The following is a 22,272-nucleotide window of genomic DNA, read 5'->3' as shown; positions in this document are numbered from 1 at the left end:
CAGCCTGCTTTCTTATGCAACACAGGCCCACCTGCCCAGGGGTGGCACCACCCACAGTGGGTTGGGCCTTCCCACATCACTCATCAAGAAGATGCCCCTCAGACATGGCCACAGGCCAGTCCAATAGAGGGAATTCCCCAATTGAGGCACCCTCAACCCAGGTGTGTCACGTTGACACTAAAGCTATCCAGCACATTCAGTTAGAAAAATTAGAAATTCTGAGCTCATCTAAGAGGCCTTTCTCAACACTTTTGTTTTAGAGATGCTCAGGAAGTAATTGGCTCCCTCAGTTCTTCTGTCTGTCATTCCTTAACCATGTCAAGCAAGCCTTTGCCTCAGTGACTGTGTGCCTGCACTTCCCTCTGCCTGGACCACACTTCCCCCTCATCCATCCATGTCTCTCCCCCCTTGTTCTTCCAGCATCACCTTCTCAAAATGACCTCCAAGCATCTCTCTACAATGCCATCTACCTAGTCCTCCAGTATCCCTCATCTCCCACATACTGCTTTATTTTCTCCACAGTTCTTATGATCATCTGACCTTCCAGATAGGTTTATCTCCCCTCTCTTTCTCTCCCCAAGGCTTGTGTTTTCTTTGCAAGACTAGAATCCAGCAAACCCCATCGATCCTCTGGCCACACTTAGAGCTGGTATTACAGACATTCATAAGACTCCCAGTCATGTGGGTACTGGGATCTGATGTCTGGTCCTCATGATTGTACAGCAAGCTCTCTTGACTGCTGAGGCAGCCTCCTCCACAGCCCAATCTCAGGCCTGGATTCCATTAGAAAACTTCTCTTCATAGGCTTGTATTTTACAGTGCATTTTTAGATTCGCCGTGGGTCAAATCCTGCTGTAGTCTATTCCTCACTTAACTTTGAGCAGCATATAATCTGATAACAACATAGCATGGTAGGAAAACCGTGCTTTCCTTGTGGGGACAAGGTCATGTCTGGATGGCTGGAAAAGCAATCTCATGCCTGTAGGAATTCTGAGCTCAGTGAACACAGACAGCATAAGATGCTGTCTTCCTCACAGCGGCAGCAAGCACATGAACTACATGATAGAATTCACTGTTGGTGCCAAGCTTGGTGAATCATTTGTCGCTCTCTGATATCAGTCCTCCCTCAGTGTTCACAGTTGCCCAGGATTTCACCTCTGTATTAGCTCTTGACACATCTTGGCATCTGTTCATTGCATGACATTCAAGACATTCCCAATTCAAGATAAACAGGGAGAGAGGAATGGATGTGTTCTCAGCTTTCAAGACGGATTTCACATTCTGTTGCCTGATTTCATTTCTGCACAAACCTAATTAACTAATTTGTGAAGCATTAGTGGAAATGGCTATGCATTTAGCCCCCTGAAAACAGAATCCAAGTCTTTTTTACCTGGTAAAATCCATACGCTTTCATACGAGTGATAGAATCTGCCAACATTTGTTGAATAGTTCTCGAAGAACTGGAGGGCGACTAAAAATTAAATAGAACACATTTTGTTTGCAACATTTAGAATGGCAAAGTGATTTCAGAAGCAAATCTGTCAATGCTTCCCACACAGCTGGAGTTACAAGTCTCCCTTTCCCCTGGCACCTGAGTTCCTGAGCTAAGCCCACCCATCAGCAGCATATGAAGCCCCAGCCCCTCTACTTGGTATGGAGTAGAAAAGAATGACTTCCTAAGAACCGGGAGCTGGTGGTTTGGTGTATCTAGTTCCATGAGGCCTTGGGGGGAGTGTCTTTAGATGCCTTCTAGACAATCAACATGACTTCTTAATTTAAACTCTCTTCTTGCTTGATCAAGGTCAGGCAAGATAAACATATTAGTCTTCAATATTAAGCTATATAATGTCTGTGTAAGACAGGAGCTATCTTTGGAACTCTAGTTTGGTAGCTGATCACCTACTTTCCCTGCCTGAGTCACATGCCTCCTCTCTCTCAGCCCTTGGTGTTGCAGGTTTTTGTTGCTCCAGATGGACTTCTAAGAGGCAAGTAGAGAAGAGAAAGATCTGTTGCTTGGATTCTCTAGAGCATTCCTTCCTTCCCCCCTGGCATTGTGACTGAGCTGGGAGATTCTAACAGATACCCCTTAAGACCAGGTCAGTTAGACTGGCCTTATTGCTTAGTCTTTGGGTACAGTTCTCAAGTCACGTCCCAGCATGGGCATTCACATGCCCTGTGTCACCCCACATAGCCACCCATAAGCAATATTACTGGGACTCACATGCCCTGTGCCAGAGGACTTATTCTTGCACTTTGGCACAAATCAGCAACTCTTCAGCAAAGGTCAATATCAATAAGTAATGAGGAGCAAGAAGAAGCTCATTATGTCATGAATAAACGGATGTGGGGAACACCAGCTATCTCAAGTACGTTCTTTCTTCTCAAGAGCTGAGCACGTGGCTATCCAGCTGCACCATCGCATTTCCCAGCTGCCCCAGCAGTTGGGTGTGCCCAGGTGAACAAGTTATTTCAACATTCTACAGCAGGTAACTGTCTGCCACCTCTATCCTGGTTCCTAAAACCTTCTTCACACATTCCTTCAGGCAGAAAACCCATTTCCCCTTCCATGGGTTGCAATGGCCACAGCAACTGAAGACAGCAGAGCCACCAAAAGCCCAAGCTCCAGAGTGACTGTGTGGAGCTAAGCCCTCCTGAGCCAGAACCATCCTGGACTGTTATGAGAGAAAACTAACCTTGTTGTGTTTTTCCATTATATCTTGGGCTGTTTCTTTAAAAAGTTTCATTGCCTCCATTGACAAACTGGCCACTAGACACTGACAACACATTTCAAGCTCTCGACTGAGATTTTATTTTACTTGTGATACCAGGAACCAAAGACCTCTGTGCGGTTCAAGTAATGCTAATTTTACTACTGATTACTAGCCACCGAAGTCCTATAATGGCCAGCTGCTCTATTAGTGATTTGGTATCATTTTAACGATGTATAATAGCTCTGACAACAGACTCCGTGTTCAGGTGAGGAAACTGAGTCTCAGAGCTGTGTGGAATCACTCAGCTGGCTTGTGCTGGAGCTTATGCCACTGCTGACGTTGTAGTGATAGGAAAAGCAGAAGCAGGCTGAAAGATTTCTTACACTTAAGACTTGGCAAAGTAATGAGTCTTAAGGTTTCCTAATCACCACCTACCATAATCTTTCTCCTATTTTCTTTCAATGTTAAAAAAGCATCAAAAATAAAGTACAGAAACTAGCTCCTTTATCACAAACAAGTTAGAACTGTTTTTTTCAAAAGTCCAGATGACTTTGAAAACTTTGGATGCTTTTCTATCCTAAGGGATGTGAGCTTTGAGAGCAGGCTCACACTTCTTTTCCTCATTGGTCTAAGATCCACGGTGCACTGCATAGTGAACAGGATCCATTTCTTGTCTATTGAAAACTAGGAGACAGGTAGGTAAACATCCCCCCTTGATACTTCCTCAGGCTAATGTTCCAAATATGTTTAGATGCACCCTCAGAATCAGAATATGAACCTATGGCCTATACTTTGGATCTTGAAAATGACCTCATGGATCCCTCTAGTCCATGGCGTCACTTGCATCTGGCACATGGTGTGTGCTTAGCCCTTTGATGTTTTGAGACTACCAACAACCTCATCCTACTGATAAATGCAAAAGCACTAACTGAGAAAACAATGTGGGAATACACTAGGTTACTAGTTCAAGGGGCACGGGGTGACTCACACAAGAGGTTTCGCATTCTATACCCGTGGCTCAAATGACATTACTCAGCAATAGATGAAAAGGGGGACTATTTATAAAAATAGACAACATTTCTAAATTGATGGGTCACTGTTAGATGCCTGGTAGCTTAATGCTAATTCAGGAAACAGCTAAGGGTGTGAAAGCTCAAAGGCTGGGCGTAGTGATGGAGGGTGTCAAGTTTATATCCTGGGTAGGGGAAATAGAATAACTTAGGCGAACACCAGGCTCCCCGTTCTGCTCTGTGGCTCAGTGGCTTGCCATTACAGATCACTTCTGTGCCCCGCCCACAGTCTCCATTGGCTTTCGTCCACACCTCATGGACCCGCGGTCTAAACCCAGGTGGGTAAATGCCCCCTCTCGTGTCCACACCAGGGAGACACCAGGGCCATTTTTCCCACTACGCCACTGCCAAGATGGCGCCAATGCTCCTCCCTCGGCGGCTAACTCTCCAAAGCCCATTCTCCCCAGTGGCCCCGCCCCTGGTCGGCTCACCCCCCTCCCAGGACCAAGTAACCCTCCCGACACACATACTTGGTTTCTTTGTATTTGGAATTTTAGTTCTTTTTTCAGAACCAAGATTCACAAGTTGAGTATCAAGGATAAAATTTTAGCAAGAAACTGAACAGTTTAGTAGCCAGCCTAGAGATGAACACTTCTATACCTTAATCACGCTATAAATTCTAAAGTTGCTCATACATACTAAGAAACACAACTATAAAAATTCTGCTTTTAAAAGTGAACGAAGAGTCACTATTATATCAAAGCGCTAATATACTATGAAGAATTTAGGATTTGTATAAAACTGGTTCGTTCTGAAACGTCTACATGTGTTCTACTAATTCTGAAAATACACGAAGTATAATACAATAATGTATCCAAAAGAAATTTCTGTTATTAGAAAGAAGCCAAATCAATAGACTCAAAAGCAGTGGCTTATGATGCCAATACAGAGGGAGACAAGCTTGTAAATGCTACTGTCATTCTACACACTGAGAAGAACAAAAAGCTGCTAAAGAGGGAACCAGGCCCCTTGTAGGTGATGAATATACCCTTCACTTATCTCATACAAAAGAAAAGGAGACAGTGTGCCATCTACCAATACAACTTTGGTTTATAAAGCACCTTCAAGTCCAATATGTCATTTGACCTTTATATCAAGTGTCAGAGCAGCTATTATTACTTTGCCCAACAGATAAGGTAATCTCTTTGTTGGTAAGAGGGCAGGGACTCAAATCCATGTTCATTCTGTGTCTAAAGCTTGTTCCTTCCATTCAGACCCCTAGAGGGAATGCGTGTCCCGCGTGTCTTTTCTCACACACATCAGCCTCCACAGTCATCCTACCTGTTACATTGCAGATTCCAGCATTTGCTGGAAGTCAATGGCTAAAGTTAAAGCAATCACATCTGGTTCATATTTTCTCTGTTTAAAAATTAACAGTACCACAAGTGTTTATGCAAAATCCTGCATTGTCTTTCTTTTTGCAAATAGAGAACTGGAAGCTAAAAACATCAGAAGCTAGAGGGCCTCCTGTAGACACCACGTCACAATAAAGATCTGAATTAGATCTGGGAGTGTAGCAATTCAGATTGGACAAATAGTAGTATTTTTTAAAGTGCTATTAAACTGGCAGTATAGTAATTCCATCTGCATAAGCACCTGGTTACAAACGTATGCCAGTGAGGCCATCAATATTATATATTGATGCATATGGTTGCAAATTGCAATTCCCCCAGGAAAATAGGTATCATATGAGAAGGATTATTCTAATTATTTTCACTTCTAAAACTTATTTTCAAAGCCATTCATTGAATATTCAGTTTGTTTAAAAATAGGGCTATATAATCAGACAAATGCCAAGGGCCCTTCGTTTCAATTAAACCAGAAGTCTCCAGTACAAAACAAACACTTTTTAGCAATTATATTTTTTTCCAAAGATGAAAATGAAAAGCTAACAGAAAATTAAGAACTTAGTTTAGGGGCTGAGAGATTGCTCAGTGGTTAAAAACACTGACTACTCTTGCAAAGGATCAGGATTCAATTCCCAGCACCCGCATGGCAGCTATCAACAGCCTGTTACTCCAGTTCTGGAGGAATTTGAAACCTTCTTCTGACCTCTGTGGCATTGCATGACATGGGTGAACTTACATAAATGCAGGCAATACACTTAAACACATAAAAATAATAAATAGTTTTTTTGTCTTTTTGAGACAGGGTCTCCCTGAGGCCCCGGCTGGCCTGGAACTCGATATGTAGACCAGGCTGAACTTGAACTCACAGAAATCCACCTGTCTCTGCCTCTCAAATGCTGGGATTAAAGGAGTGGGCCACCACGCCTGGCTAAAAATAATAAATAATTTTTATAGAAAGAACTTAAGAAAGAAATGACTAAGATTTAAATTATTCTATTCTCCTAGATCTCGTAAACCATCATACTCTATATTAGAATAACAATTAGAATAATAACCTCTGTGTGGGGAAATACCATGCCAGCTTGGCCCAGCATCACCTGGGTCCCCAGCAAACAGCACAGTGACCCACACTTAGCATCCTAAATATTAGATGAGCAAACAAACACACAAGAAATTCATGAAATACTTGCTCAATTATTAAAAAATATACAATCTACTTTTATAATTACACAGGGTGAATTCAAGTACTCTGAAAGTCACTGATCTCTAACTCATTTTATTAACCAGGTCAATGAGATAATCAAAGGCAAATAACAAGATGAAAATAGCATAATTTTATTGCTGAAAATATGCTATGTGCTCCCTGTAAAGTGACTTTTTAATCGAAGCACACACCAGGACAATGGAAACCTGCGGAATTTCCCCCCACTTATCTAATATTGTTTCTAGCAAAATCACAGAGACTTCTGGATGCTCTGAATAAAACAGTACAGCAGACTCCAACATGCCATGTGATCCAAGGGCACACCTTTTAAAGAAAATACCTTCTTTAGTTTCCGAGTTTATTCTGAACACACTGGAGTATCAAACTGTCATGTCAGGTGAGCACCAGTTCAGTTCTTTTACGTCTTCCCTCTTTCAGCCCCATCGATACAATGTGTACAAAATACCATCTATAATGCAGAGCTGGAAAGACCCTTTGATGCAAAACATTTTCGAAATGAAGTTTCAAAGACCATTCTTTGGCTTTACATTTACATTCAGAAAAAGAAGGCAAGAGAAACAAAGGAGTTTTCAGAAATATAAGTTTAAAACAATGAACGGCATTGAGAGGATATTCAGTCTTAAAAACATGAATGATTCTGGAAGGTTTGATACAATGGAAAGTTGAAACGTAACTACAAATAATCATAGGAAAATGCTATTCCTTATCATCCATGAAAGTTTGGTTTAAATTTCTAAAAAAATTTTATGTGTATGAGTGTCATGACTGCGTGTATGTAAGTGCACCCATGTTGTACAATGCCTGAGGAGGACAGAAGAGAGTCTCGGATGAGGGTCTCGGATCTTCTGGAACCAGGGTCATAGATGGTTGTTAGCAGCCTTGTGGGTGCTGGGATTCAAACCCAGGTTCTCTGCAAGAACAGCCAGTGCTCTTAACCACTGAACCATCTCTCCAGCCCCCATTCAGGATACTTTGTAAAAATGCTTTCATGCACATTGTTTCACTGATTTACACCACTTGCAGCAAACTGCATGTTAGGAAGTTGGTGAAAGTACAGCTATGTCAAACTGTGTTTCCAACTTCATCATCTAGAGCTCTCAAAACTGCGACTTCTACACTGCTAGAACCTATTAAGCAGATATTCCTCTTTCATAATTTACTTTACATTAATATTTTATGAAAGATACTTTTTGGTTATTTCTTTATCTTTAAAAAAGAATAGTTTAGGGGCTGGAGAGATAGCCCACTGGTTAAGAGCACTGACTGCTCTTGCAGAAGACCTAGGCTGGAACCTTGGCACCCACATAGTGGCTAACAACCATCCATAACTCCAGTTCCAGGGGATCCGAAGCCCTCTTCTGACCTCCACAGGCATTGCATGACATGGGTGCACTTACATACATGCAGGCAATATGCTCATACACATAAAATAATAATAATAAATAAAATACTTTTAAAAAAGAACAGCTTAAATGACTTCTAAAGTACTAGCATTTTTAAGACTGTCTTTTACAAAATCTTACTCTACAAACTGTCATGAATTTCTGTTAGCTACATGGAAACAACTTCAGTAACTGTTTAAGCCTCTGTTATGCCTCTGCTCTTGAATTAAAAAGATAAGCACAGTTGTTCCTTCTCTGTTTCCATCTGATGCATCCGGTGTTTTATCTTTCACAAACAAAAACCCTGAAATGCTGTCATCATGTATTTTGGAAGAAAATGTACATCAGAAGAAACAGTTACCAGTCTGGGGGTAAGATTATCTCTTTTCTGTTCATCCCCAACTCAGTTCTCCAAATTGTAGCCTACACTTTGGAAATGAATTTCCTCATGCTGTTTACACTGAGGTTCCTTGTTGTGTGGATCCAACTTCCTGGTCTTACAGAGACTCATGATGTGGCCTACTGAAGTGGGAAGCTGGTCAACACTAGGTAGGTCCATGGACACTAGGTCGCTGAGACGTCTACTGTGGGGAAGGGTGCAGGCTTCTCAACCCTGTCCCTCACCAAGCATCAGTGGATATCTCTGCTTGGTCACAACCAGCAGACTTGTTCACACTTTCCAGGACTTACAGGCATATGCAGCTATGCCCTGCTTTTCACATTCATGCCGTGTGTGTGTGTGTGTGTGTGTGTGTGTGTGTGTGTGTGTGTGTATGTAATTCATTAAGTTTAATTAGGATTGCTTGCATGAACATTGGTGGGAGGTTATTTAGCTCAGCAGCATGAACATTGGTGGGAGGTTATTTAGCTCAGCAGCACAGGCAATTTATCAGTGTTCACACTACCAAAGTAAGTGACACCCCTTCCCTAGCCACCATTGACTGTCCCTAGTCCCTCAGGGACAGGTGAAACTCATGAGCCTTTCCCCTTCCATGATGAGCTATTGACTGACCTAATCTTATACAATTCTTGTGCAGATAACCAGAGCCTCTTGATCTGTTTTGTTATATGGCTGACTCTGAAGACCATTTCCATAAAAACAGTGGAATGATTCTCTAGAGACAAAAATGCAAAAGTGAACAGATACGGTTTTATTCACGGTTCTCCTCAGCAGCAAGGACAGTCAGTGTCCTGATAGTAAGGAGTTCCCAGACTACACATGGCATGTAAGTAGAAAAACACAAAGGCCTTATCTTCAAATTGGCATAGTCTACCATTCTCCAGGCCATACTCAGAACTGTTCTGACTCCCTCACCTCAAGTTGTCTTGCAGGAGATGGAAAGACACTGGAACATTCAGGCATCTGTCTATACTGAGGGTCCCCAAGGAGCTGCACACAGATGCAGGGTCCTGCTGCTTCCTACCCAGCTCTCACACAGAAGAAGCTTATTGATACAACAGCTCACCTGCCATCTTCTCCGCATCCCATTAACTCTCCATCCTAGCTGTGTTTGCCTGACAGTGGCATCTGATTCCCAACCTGCATGTCTCAGAAACTTGGCTGTATGACAACAAAGTCCTGCCACTGTCTGTCACCTCCATTTCGGTGACAGGCACCCAGGAGCACTGAGTGTTCACAGTGATCCACTCAGAACCACAGTGCTCTCATCGACTAGGAAAGAGCGCATCATTTCTGAGATGCCTTGGCAGCATCACCCCTGCCAAACATAACGACAAGACAGGCATTTTGGGAAAGCCACAGCTTTGCAGAATAAAAGCCACATACTCAGCTCTCACTAGTGGTTAGGTGCCAGCCTCCTCCTCCATGCGGACAAACCAGCCAGCTCCCTTGCCTCCAACTCATCATCTGAGAAGTGAGAAGGAACAAAGCTGTGCTCACAAGAGCACCCCATATCTGAAGGACTTCAGGGAACAGTTCTTACCATTTCTGCAAGCTGATATGGAACAAGCTTCCTCGTATTCACAAATGTTCTCAGTTCCCTTTGTAAAGGAACAGTGTCATTGCATTGACTCTATTTATGCAGGAAAATGGACCCTTTACATTCCCCAAGTCACAGAGTTGCCTATAAGGACTGAAACTTCCATTTCCAGCCTGTACTGCTCTACTGTGCTAGCAACGTGTCTTTTGGGTATTTGCTACTTAATTGGGCAGTCAATTCTGTATACTTACTGGTAGAAAATATAAATCAATATAGACATACTCTTTTTTTTTTCAAACTTTGTAAAGATTATCTTGTTTGTGTAGAAAGATGCTCCAAATTAGACTTCATGTTTTCTCACCTTCGCAGCAGGGATCAAATAACTTTACTCCAACCCCACCTCCCCCAGATCTGCTTCCTGTGGCTATAAAAGTGGGGCAGAAATGCTTCAACCTAGAATTGAAGCAGATCTTCAACTGTTTTGCAAGGAATCCCCTTGAACAAAGTCATTTGCTAGTGAAGACGTAGTCCACATTACTTTGGTCTAAAACAACCTAAAAGCAAATCTATCGACTGGGCTATTTGACATTCTAGCTGAAATCACAGAAACTATTCCATGGATAGAGCAGTGTAGCTCTCCACATATTTTAGATGTAAGAAGAGTAGCTATTTTTCAGGTGAATCAAGAGAAGAGATTTTGAGTCAGGGATAGAAGGCTGTGTGATAAAAAGAACTGAATAGGTTTGTACTGAAGAATAAGGTGCTTTCTAGTCACAAAAATGGTATTGCATTAACCTCATCTTTGTACATCACACCCTTGCACATCATATCCTTGCACATCACATCCGTGCCTAGCTGCTGCTTGAGTATAGAAGTCTAGACCTCCCAGTGTGTTTTGACCACTGAAAATGTATAGAAACCCTACTCAACAGCCAGAAGTGATCTGAGAAAATAGCCTTCAGGCCACACAGGCCTGAGTGTTAGTTTGAGATATGAGTATTTAACACCGGCAGGAAACGTGTAGGCACCTCAGTCATCAGAACCCGTCACGACAGTGAACCCCAAGACTTCCTGTGACCACCTGGAGGACTCTGTGATAAGAATATGAGGTCATGGCTTGGCTCATCAGGGAAGGGTGCAGCAATCAGTGATGTCTGACCCAGATGTAGGGGTTAGGAATGCCAGTTTGCTCTGTGGCTACTACATAGTTTACATGCATTCCATTTCATGTAAAGAAGTCAAAGTCTTACTGGGACAGAACCAGAAAGCAGACCTAGTTCTTCTAATTGTACTTTATCATGCTCACTTGTAATTAAATTGCCACAACTCAAAAACAATCCCTTCTTGACAATGCTGAAATCTAAAAAGCTCTGAAAATATGTAGCACCTACTGGGCTGGGGGCAGCATGAATTAACATGGAGCTATTTGCCATACTTACTTATAATATTTCATTATAGAGAGCATCCCCAAACCTTGCTAAGGGCATTATTCATTGGCTAGTACGGGACTTATTAAACTTTTCAACACACAACCCCTTTTCACCTGAGAAATTTTTATGTGACCCCACGTACATAGGTAGATAAAATAGGTATACAAATCAACCATTTATTGATCAATAAATCATGTAGAAATTTATTTTAAAATAATTCTTAGGTACACATGTAATTTTATCAGTGATTAAAGATGAAAGCAAATTTGCAGATACTAAGATGAATACCCTTGTTGACTGTGTATATAAAGAATCGAGTCTTGGCTGAATATTTGATACTGCGGGTTGGAGAATATCATCAATGTTTTTGAGCGTTGATTAATATTTTAATTTTATAATCTTCAATGCTAAAATTGCTGCTTTGTGTAAGTACACAGCACAGAAAGGCAGAAGCAAGTTTAGGGCCATTTCAGAAATTGTTGGAAATTCTATTCTAATCCTAAACCAAAATTCATTTAAGGTTTTTTTATTTTTTAAATGAAACCAAAGTGAGCATCTCAAATAGCAATTTATAAGATCAAACATCTTAATACAATCCAAAAATATATCAATTTGATACACACTGAAGAATAACTGTAGGAAAATATTAAATATATTAATTTGATACACATTGAAGAATAAATGTAAGAAAATATTAAAAGTCTTTGTTTTCCACAACTAAACATTATGTTTCTATAAGAGCAGAAAGCTTTATATACACAGTAAAAACACTGCAGTTCATAACATACGACAGCCTTAAATATAAGCCAAGATAGCTCAAGAGTATTCACTGGTGTTTTATGAAATGATGGCTTGCAAAACCCAAAGTGCACAAGGTTGTGTATTCAGAACAAAGATATGTGGGGCAACCCAGGTGCTTCCAGAGACACCTTGGATTCCTTACACATTTATTTTTGAAAAATTTATAACCATTATACATTCAAAAATCTTATGATTACCAAGCTTTTTGAAACCCCTGCATTCAGTTACATGACCCTCTAGCGGATCATGATCCACAGTTTAAAACATTTCAAGGCATGATTGATAGAGTGACCCTAAAGATAGCCATATCATAATCCCCTGAACCTGGGGGACATATCCGGTTACATGACAAAAGGAACTTTGCAGATATTTGGGTCTTAAGTAAGTAAATTATACTGGATTGTTGTCTGGGATACCCAACCACCCAGGTACATGAGCCCTTAAAAACAGAGAACTGTCTCCAATGGGGTCAAAGAGGCACAGGAGAAGGGAAGCCAGAGATTTTAACAGGAAGCTGTTTTGATCACCCTTGTAGGGCCACAGAGAAGGACTGAGGCCTCCTCTAGAAGTCAGCTACCCCTTAGCTGATACCAGGTTACAGTCCCAACTCTTTCATGTGAGGAGCTGAGTGAGTATCCCCCAATTAGAAGCAAGAGAAGAGGGCTTTCAGATGGCTCATTCTACCAAAGGGTTAATAAGCTCAGATTCTTCTCCAGAATCTCCAACAGCACCCCACGTGGCATGATTTCAGCCTTACGAGACCCGAATCAAGTCCTGCCAGGTTTCCAACTTATTTTAATGGGTACTGTTTTAGTGCACTGCATTTATGACCATTTGTTTTCACAGTAACCAAAAACTAGCTCACGAGACAAGCCTGTTTCCACTTGGATCACTCCCATCCTGGGCCCAGCCTAAGTGCTGGATCCCCGTCACACTGTCCTCCTCTCCACATCCCCTACACAGGATGCTTTGTGCTTTCTCATCCTCTACACAGTACAGACCTCTCCCTACACCTCTGCCTTCAAACATGCCCATCCCTCTCTCTGCTAGCCTTCCCCAGTCCAGTGCACCATTCCCCAGGAACTTGATTAAATCCTGCCTCTTCGCATGTTCCTAACTGCTTCTCTTCTCCCCAGTGGGATTAAAACTCCAGGAGGAGGATGATCTTGTTTTATCCCTCCCCTAAGGTTCCCTAATACCTAACATTATACGTACTGAACCATGGAAGAATATTCACTCAGGGAATGACTGATTCAAACAAACCAGCCCAACAGTGCACAGCAGTGAAGCATAGCAACTGGGAGGACGCAGAGTAAGCCAGGCTCCCAGTGTTTCTAGTTAAAATAACCTCTCCTGGTTGTAAGGGGACTTGCCATTCTCAAAGTGTTTCCAAATACATAACATCATAGGATTTGTACCCAAAATTCATGAGATAAACAAGGCAAGTGTTTTAATTATTTTTTGATTAGCAAATAAAAATGGGATACATTGTGACATTTGTCATTGTACTTAGATCTTCTTTGCCACCTCACTCCTGTCTCCTGTCCCCTCTTCCCTTCTTGCTGGTCCCATCTTCTCTCCCTCCTCCTTCTTCCATGGCACACATATTCCACTAATTCTCCCCTTTTTGAGATGAAAAATCAGAGGCTCCAAAACTTTATGAGATTTTCCCAGCTAGTCCCAGGAACAAATTCTGCCACACGTCCTCAGCAGCTCAGCCTCTCACCCTCACATGGGACCAGCGGGCAGCTCTAAAAATCCATTCAAAGAGAGAGAGAGAGAGAGAGAGAGAGAGAGAGAGAGACAGAGAGAGACAGAGACAGAGACAGAGATAGAGAGACAGAAATAGAGAGGCAGAAGGCCAGAACCTGGTCCTGGACAACACTCCTGTGAGTAAGTCTGACTGACTCAAGGTCTCCAGGCATTTAGACTTCATCTCTCCTTGCTTCCTCCCTTTCTGTATGAGTTCTTATTGAGAAGGTTCTGTTCAATGTAAAGCTAAGAGCTGCTGAATCCAAAGCATTCCTACTAATGGGGGAGGGGTGGAAATGGTGGTGGGAAAGCCAAAGGCTAATTCTGGAAGTGAGATCCATTGGGACACAGACAGGAATACCTTCTCTGGGCACATAAGAAAGAGGACCAGTAGCAAGGGATCCCAATCCCAGCTCCACCTCTAACTGGGGATTCACACAATCCATTTTCCTTGATTTCTTCATTTGGAGACCAGAAACAAATACCCCTGTTTGTCCCTTCCCATGATTGCATCGGTGAATGTGAGTCGTCTGAGAGCTGTGCAGGGCTCATAGATCTAAAACATCATTTCCTCCCTCCAATCACTAGCACCCCAATGACCATAGCTAAGGCAAATCTAAGGAGTTTACTGACAGTGCCCCAGGCTCCTCCTGGCTGAGCTTTTTGATGTCTTGTTTTCTTTCCTTGAAGCTGCTCTTGATATCCTTTCAACCTGGTCCTTTCTAGTCAAAACATTAGTGGACACAGAAGGGAGAGCAATAAACTGTGCTATGCGCCAAGATCTATACAGGCCATGGGGGACCCTCAATGTCTATTTGCCTCAATAACCCTTTCATAAGATAATCAGCAAAACTGGAACAAGACAGTTAACAGAAAGGCAAAAACTCAGTCTACTCTCCATACAAACCCCAGGGTCATGGTTAAGGCGAGGAGGCACTGCCGCCTCCTAGCAACTGCTTCTCCTGAAGAAAACTTCTCAGCCTTCAATGTTTATCATTAGTGTTCTGGGTGAATTTAACCTTCACTCATTCTCCAAAACCCTCGGGAGAATTTAAGTCACAACAGGAAACGTTATCAGATTCAGGTTGGGAATACTTAACTAGTTTCTGATGATGTTCTCTTATGGGATACTTTCTACAAATCTAACGAGACTATTTCAATAAATCTATAGGTGATTATTGTATATTGTTTAAAATTCTGGAAGACTGGTGAGTTTTTAAATCCCTCCATTTTGCACAAGGAAGTATTAGGATTTCTAAACCCAATAACAGTATTTGAAGATGGGGGTGCAGCTAGGGAGATGGTTCAGTAGGTAACAGTTCTTGGTATGCAGGCATGCGGACCTGAGTTCAGATCCCCAGAATCCACATTTAAAACACCAGGTGTGGCTGGGCATGGTGGCACATGCCTTTAGTCCCAGCACTCGGGAGGCAGAGGCAGGCAGATTTCTGTGAGTTCAAGGCCAGCCTGGTCTACATAGTGAGTTCCAGGCCAGCTGGGGCTACAGGGAGACCCTGCCTCAAAAAGACAAAAAAAAAAAAAGCCAGGTGTGGTCATGGGTACATCTGTACATCTGGAGGTGGGGGTGGGGTAGAAGTAGGAGGATAGCTGGAGCTTATTGCCCACTCCAGCCTAGCAGAAAAACGTGACCTCCAAGTTCAGTGAGAGACTATCTCAAAGGAATTAGAGAGTGATAGAGCAGCTTCCTCTGGCCTCTGCACTGAAGCATGAGCATGCACACACCCCCTCCCACACACAAGTATTTAGAGAATTTTTTTCATAATAGATTTTAGGCCTGGTAGAACAATGGAATTTTAAAGGCGATATTCTTTAGATATCATAGTTAGAAGAAACTAGCTGAGATTTGGGAATCTTTGCTGGGAAAATGATTTCAATATGGAAATGTATTGGATGACTCTCCTCACTCTAGCCTTTATGTCCCTAGGAGTTCTCATCTAAAGGAAGAGCTCTCTGGGAGAGGTGAAGAATGTTTTTCACATGTCAAAAAAACAGAACATTTTTAGCATAGCAAAGTTTGAGTGGGGACGATATGCAAAAGTCAATACGCAAAACAAGGCCATTCCAAGCTGTGATTCAAAGGCAAATCTTTCCATCTCTTTGAAGATCCCTTTCTTCATCTGTAGAGAAGAAGTTCTCATACTTGCATTGTTTATTTCACAAGAGGTCACAAAATGATGCAAAATGAAATAATGCCATGAGAGAAAGCTCTCAGTCACATTGCATATACTTATGAATAAAGTCGGCTTCTACCCCCACTACCGCTGTGATCAGCATGAGAAACCCTTGCTGTGTTCTCTATAATCAACTCCTCTACTCAGCTGTTGTGCATATGACATAATGCATATGACTTCCCACTCCCACAGGCACCCATGCTTAGAGCCTTGACTGTGTTACCTAGTCCTACAGGAATGACAAGTTCCTTTTCAAAATATAAAGCTGCTCAAAACTCATTGATCTTTTCTAATTATTTTTGAAAAATAGCGTAAAAACACTAAGTTTCCCAGAGGCCCTGTGTTCTCTGTCTGTCTACTCCCCGCTTAACAAGACACACTTTCCCTTCTGCTTGGCTCCTCCAAGGAGTCCCACGCTGCCCTTGGCTGGACATGTCAACCCCAAAAGCCTTTTGTTCATCAGCTCAAGCTCCAGTTTTCTGCAAGGCCACTCAGGACTCCCTGGCCCAACTCCTAATGTAATATAAGTGCACAGACACCCATCATTTCCCTGAGAACACTTATTATCATTTGGAAGTCAAGGTTAGATGAAGTCTCTCCCTGCCTTCTCATTCACAAAGCACATGCAAACTGGTTGTTTTTACTCCAACTTTGTCATCTCCGCTTTGCACGTAAAAGGCACTCAAAATACACACACACAAAAAATCAACAAATTTTTAAAAATGTATTCTATTTGAGGAGGAAGCATGGAAATTTACGTCATGTTAATTGGTAGAGGTGATAAACATTACCACTGAAATCTACCCGATGACTTTACAGACATACACGGGCGATAGGAGCCTAGTGCAACCGATTATGACTAGTAATAATCAGATGCATACAGATTAGACATGCATGCGCCAACATCTCAGTGTTAGAAGCAAAAACAATGAGTCTTTCTGCAAGGAACAACGTACTCTAAAATGAAATGGAGATCTTTTTTAAAGGTTAAACACTCATTCAATTTTGTGTCTTACAGGGCTTATACTGAGTTCAATATTGCATAACAATATTAATTCAACTGTGAACCTAGAAACTTACAGCCACTTGTGAAAGAGATGTACTCTTGCTCTGGAGTGTGCTACTGAATATGTTAAAGCTGTAGTGAAATGCTTCTTTTAATCACGTAGTTATTAAATTTTTTTTTAAAAAGAAACAAATAAATAAATCAGCCTTGGGATACCCTCCTTCCCATCTGTAAGTTAAAACTGCTGAAGGAAAAGAGGAAAGGAAACCAATGAAAGAATGTGGCAGGTGGCAGGGATTGACATGGCGTTCTGTATTTATTATCGTCTTCTACAGATCATATCGATCTTCTATTGCCCCCGTACCACTCAGTAGTTTTTATTAACATGAATTTTATTACTTTGCATTTCTGTGGGTGAGCGAGCCAGCACTAGATGAAAATCAAGCTGTTGGCAGACTTCCTCCTGGAAGCTCGGAGAAACCTTGCCTTTCCTTTTGCAGCTTTGAAAAGCTGCCCGTGTCCCTTGGTTCCCTCCTGGGCCCTTCCTCCATCCAATCAAAAAGAACACCATGTCTCTCTGGTCATTATTCTTTACCTACATTTCCCGCTATGTCTCTCTGGTCATTATTCTTTACCTACATTTCCCTCTGACTCTCATAGAGACAGAGTCTCAGCTTTCCAGGACTCACGCGATTTAGCTAAGCCCTCCTAGAAAATCCCTGATGAGTGCCCGTGGCACAGTCTTTAGCATGTCACTCAAGCAAAGGTCCTTTTTCCATGAAAAGCGATGCACTCCCAGGGGCCTGGAATCTGGATGTGAGCACCGTTGTCATCACTCTGCTCAATGCTTGGCTTACTCATTCCCTTCCCATCATCAGAGAGACTCAAGAGTAAAGGATTAAAGCGCCAGTAGATAAAGGATGTCCGATAGGAACTGTTGACAATGAAGATAGCACGGTGCAGCATTCCTGAGAGAGTGTCCTAGAAGCAACTGGGTCATTTCCCAGGGCTGATGCAATAAACTACTGTAAGCAACAGAGGCTTCTCTTGCACACAGAACTCTGGGATCAAGGCATCTGCATCATCTCTTTCAGCACCTCATGGCCCCTGGCTTGGGGCAACACAATACCACTCCTTCTCTCTTCCCTTGGCCTTCCTCTCTGCTTTTCTGTTTCTCAAATCTCCCTCCACCTTTCCCATAGAAGGGCACCTGTAAGGGCTGGAGAGTTGGTTCATCAGTTAAGGGCACTGACTGCTCTTGCAGAGGTCCTGGGTTCAATTCCCAGCACCCACATGGTGGATAACAACCATCCTAATTCTAGTTCCAGGGGATCCAGTGCCCTCTTCTGACCACACGACACAGGTGTACTCACACACATGCAGGCAATATAGTCATATACATAAAATTAAAATAATAAAATATGTTTTAAAAGAAGAAGAGCACCTGTCATTGGATTTAGAGACTGCCCTAAATCCAGGACAATCTCACGTTGTTAGAACCTTTAAGTACATTTGCAAAAACCTATTTCCAATTGAGCTTAACATTCTGAGTTGTGAGTATGCACAAGTTTAAGGAGATAGGATTTATCCCACTGTGGTAACATAGGCAGGATTCACAAGCAAAATATAAACCTACCATTCAACAATTTATACATAATATAAGGTGACCTGGTATTTAAATGTAAAGATCACATCCTCTTGGAACGTCCCACTGTCCTAGTGAACTCCAGCAAACATCACAGCAGAGCTTGGCAGCTCCCCTGACATAGGAAAAGAGGATCAGCAGAAATGGGTGGAAAACTCTTTACCAAGTTCCATATTTCTCGAACCTGAATATTTCCTTCTTTCCCACCTCATCTCTCTCCATTTGATACTTTAGTAGGCATCTAAGGAGTGGAACTGTGCCACGGTCTCTTAATATATATGATATGCTTGAACAATATTAATCACAGTATCTACTGAGTTTCTATTTGATCTTTTATCCTAGTTTTGAAAAAAAATTGCAATGAAAATGTTGCAATTCTAGCACAAAGATAAGCATGCACACGCAGTGTACTGAAGGTTTGTGTTGCTGCTATTGCTCTTTATTTTAGGGACCTGAAACAGGAGTAGCTTAGAGGGACATTAGTGTAAAACGTGTTGAGTGCACACTGGGTATGGGAAAGTTTGGGGGCCTCAGCAGGTGAGTGAATGACGTCCTCAGGGCAGATGCCAGGACAAAACCAGCTTTTAGAATTTTGGACTAAATCTTATAAATCTTATATTTGTAAAGGTTCTTTGCTTTCCTCAAAATAACGAAGCCTTTGCTAGCTAGAGTTAACAGTTAAGGGGTGACCTAGAGCTCCTACAGATCTGGGTGTGAACAAGACCTTTGGCAGGTTGCTTAATCAGACCTACCCTCAAGTTCCACACTTGTAAAATGGACAAAGATAGGGGCGGGCAGGATGGCTTAATCGGTAAAGCACTTGCTTTTCAAGTATGAGGACCTGAGTTCAATCCTTAGAACCCACGTAAAAATGCTAGGTGTGGTGATGCATGCTTATAACGCCGGTATTGGGGAGGTGGAAACAAGAGAGTCTTTGGGGCCCACTGGTGAACCAGTTTAGCTTAATCATTGAGGTTCAGGCAAATAAGCATCCTTATATCAAAGGAGGAAGACAGCCTTCAATGAAATTGTCCTCTGGCCTCTATAAGCATTCACACTCAGGCATGCTTTCTTGTACACACACACACACACACACACACACACACACATCTACTCCCTACATATAAACACATACATGCACAAATGCATATACAACATGAGTGACCCATAAAAATTAAATTAAATGGACAAAAATAATAGTTAATTGTAGTGTTATGAGTATCAAAGGAGACACTCAGCAATCCAAGTCTTCCTTTCCACATAATAACCCTTGACTCATGTTAATTACTAGGGTATTACCAGGCCCAGAGCATAGATGGGCAGGGCAGAGAGATAACTATATCCCCATGGCTCAGCTTCAAACTATAGTCCAAACAGCAAAGTATATTTGAACTTTCTAACGCACCTGAGCCATAAAATAATCCATACCTGTTCTTAGTGTAAAATTCTATTTTGTTAAGGAAACAGCTATTCCCACATCATAGGCAGAATCTATGAAGTCAAAAAGGTTCCCATGTTTAGAGCCCTTGCATAAAGAAATACTCAAAAAACCACAGTCTGACTCAGGAATGGACCAAGTCCAGCCTTCTATCTATCTCTGTAAAAGTTTTACTGAAACACAGGAATGCTTATTCGAGTGCAGCTGTGACATGGATCGCTTGCCCCACAAGGCCTACCCTGTTTACTATGAGACTTTTATAGAAAAAATTAATCAGCTTCTGTTATAGAAATGGGGGCAGGGGACCTCAAACTATCTTAAAATGCCAAATTTTACTGAGTTCTCTCTAAGAACCTTCAGTCCCATTGGGAGAGAGGAGTCCTTTATCTTGTTCATGATGTACAAGTTAAAACACACACCCCCAAACAGGAGATGGATGTCAGGACCTCAAAGGTGGGAGGTATTTTTCCAGGCTTTGGGTGCCTGGCTCCATTTGTGCCAGTGACCTCCATAGCATCCTTTCCCCCAGCTATGAGATTCTGACAGTGGAGAGTATACAAGACTCACTTGGGTTTTGTCTTTGTACTGGGTTGGTGCTGTTATAGATCCTTGCCCTGATGCCTCCTCTGCAGCTCCTTTCCTACAGGCATTTTGAATTTCCTGCTTCTCTGGTGCTTGCAGATGGTGGTTCTGTGATTTTGTTTTCAAGCTGTTGGCGATTTCTACAGTCTGAGCTTTTCTGCAGAGAAACAAAAGCAAAATGATCAAAAATGTTCTTCAACGTGGACAGCCTTTCCTAAGCAGATGTCTACAATCAAACCAGGTGGAAAACGGCAGCAGATTGCTTATTACAGCACTTATCATCTGCCAGGTCCTTCACTAGGAAGTAGAAAGGCAGTGGCTAAATCCTCACAACACCTCTCAGAGGAAAGCTTTGTTATCCTTGCTTTGTAAGAAGAGTCTCAAAGAAATATTACAATTTCCTTAAGATCACATAGTGGTACTGGCATGATTTGAACTCAGTCCTGCCAACACCTGACTCAGAAGCTAGGGCATATGGGCATGCTGCTTCTTATAGTCATAGAATGCCCCCTGTCTCTTCATACGAGTGTTTATAAAGTTTTTACATCACAAGAGTTGGAGAGTGACCGTCAGCCTTTGGGGACAGAAATGAGGTCATCGTGTCTGTTGCAATTTCCAGTTCACCAGATTATAGTAGGGTTGTTGTCACCACTTCCCTGAACCAGAAGGCAGCACCCGGAAGAGGAGATCATTACTCGCTAGAATGCCCCCTGTCTCTTCATACGAGTGTTTATAAAGTTTTTACATCACAAGAGTTGGAGAGTGACTGTCAGCCTTTGGGGACAGAAATGAGGTCATCGTGTCTGTTGCAATTTCCAGTTCACCAGATTATAGTAGGGTTATTGTCACCACTTCCCTGAACCAGAAGGCAGCACCCAGAAGAGGAGATCATTACTCGTTTCACTGTTCCCTCCAGGTCACCTTAAATGACCAGCTGATTATGTCAGTTTCCTATTGAAAACCTCACTGCCTATGAAAGAGGCCCAGACTCCTGTGTCTGTCCTTCAGGGGACCTTAGTGCATGGCTTCCCATCTCCTACCGCTCTCCCAGGGGTACTTCAAGTGCCCAGAACTCATCACTCCCCACAGAGTTGTTCAAAAACAAGCCAGGACTCCTGATTTCGACCTCCACTTGCAGTTTCCTTCCTGACATTCTGTAGCTGGACACTCACCCTTTAAGGCTCAACTCAGATTTCATCTTTTCTATGTATGAGAATGTTAAGCTCCTACCAGAGACTGGGACATTCCATTCACACCTTAACCACACCACAGTAGTCTGCTTTGCCAACAGCTGGCTGTATATCTGCCCGTTTCTCTTCCTAGGCTGTTTCTCTTTGTGCTTCTGGTGCCTGGCATACAGAAAGCATCAACCTATTCAGCTGCCCACCATGAAGCGATCTTCTCCTTAAGCTCCTGAGGCTTTGGTAGGCTTATGGCTCAACTCTCACAGACATGCCTCACTCTGGCTGCACTGAGTTGTACTGTAGCAAGACCCACCTGAAACAGTGAGGGCAGATGGGAAACCTGCACTCTCAGACAAACCAGTGGAAATGCCCAATGGGAGCATGAAGCAACTATTTGATAGCATTGCAGAATGAAAGGAGTCAATGAAATCATAAAAGGAACTTCTAGAAAGATCTAAAATGGTCTTCTGACCACAAGTCCTGTCACATTCCCATTCCCACTCCCACCAGACGCTGTGAGCAAGAAGTCTGTTTGCAGCATCTTGTAGTTTGAATATGAAGTGGC

The 22,272-nt window shown here is 42.4% G+C and overlaps 1 protein-coding gene across 5 annotated transcripts in view; it reads right to left on the bottom strand.

Moving 5' to 3' along the window:
- Positions 1-22,272, bottom strand: part of Sh2d4a (SH2 domain containing 4A) — a 69,620-nt gene that overhangs the window by 28,220 nt on the left and 19,128 nt on the right. For 4 of the 5 annotated variants that reach the window (XM_017802573.2, XM_029554616.1, XM_029554613.1 and 1 more), the window contains 2 exons: positions 20,509-20,680; positions 1,391-1,471 (listed from right to left, as the gene is read on the bottom strand). In XM_017802573.2, the coding sequence (XP_017658062.1) occupies positions 1,391-1,471; positions 20,509-20,680 (253 nt within the window). The remainder of the gene's footprint in view (positions 1-1,390; positions 1,472-20,508; positions 20,681-22,272) is intronic. The other variant, XM_029554614.1, reaches the window with a different exon arrangement.

The sequence above is a fragment of the Nannospalax galili genome, unplaced genomic scaffold, assembly GCF_000622305.1.
Source record: "Nannospalax galili isolate Female #2095 unplaced genomic scaffold, S.galili_v1.0 scaffold291, whole genome shotgun sequence".
NCBI classification, from domain to species: Eukaryota; Metazoa; Chordata; class Mammalia; order Rodentia; family Spalacidae; genus Nannospalax; species Nannospalax galili.
The sequence above is the reverse complement of the archived record's forward strand: the minus strand, read 5'-3'. Positions and strand labels throughout refer to the sequence as shown.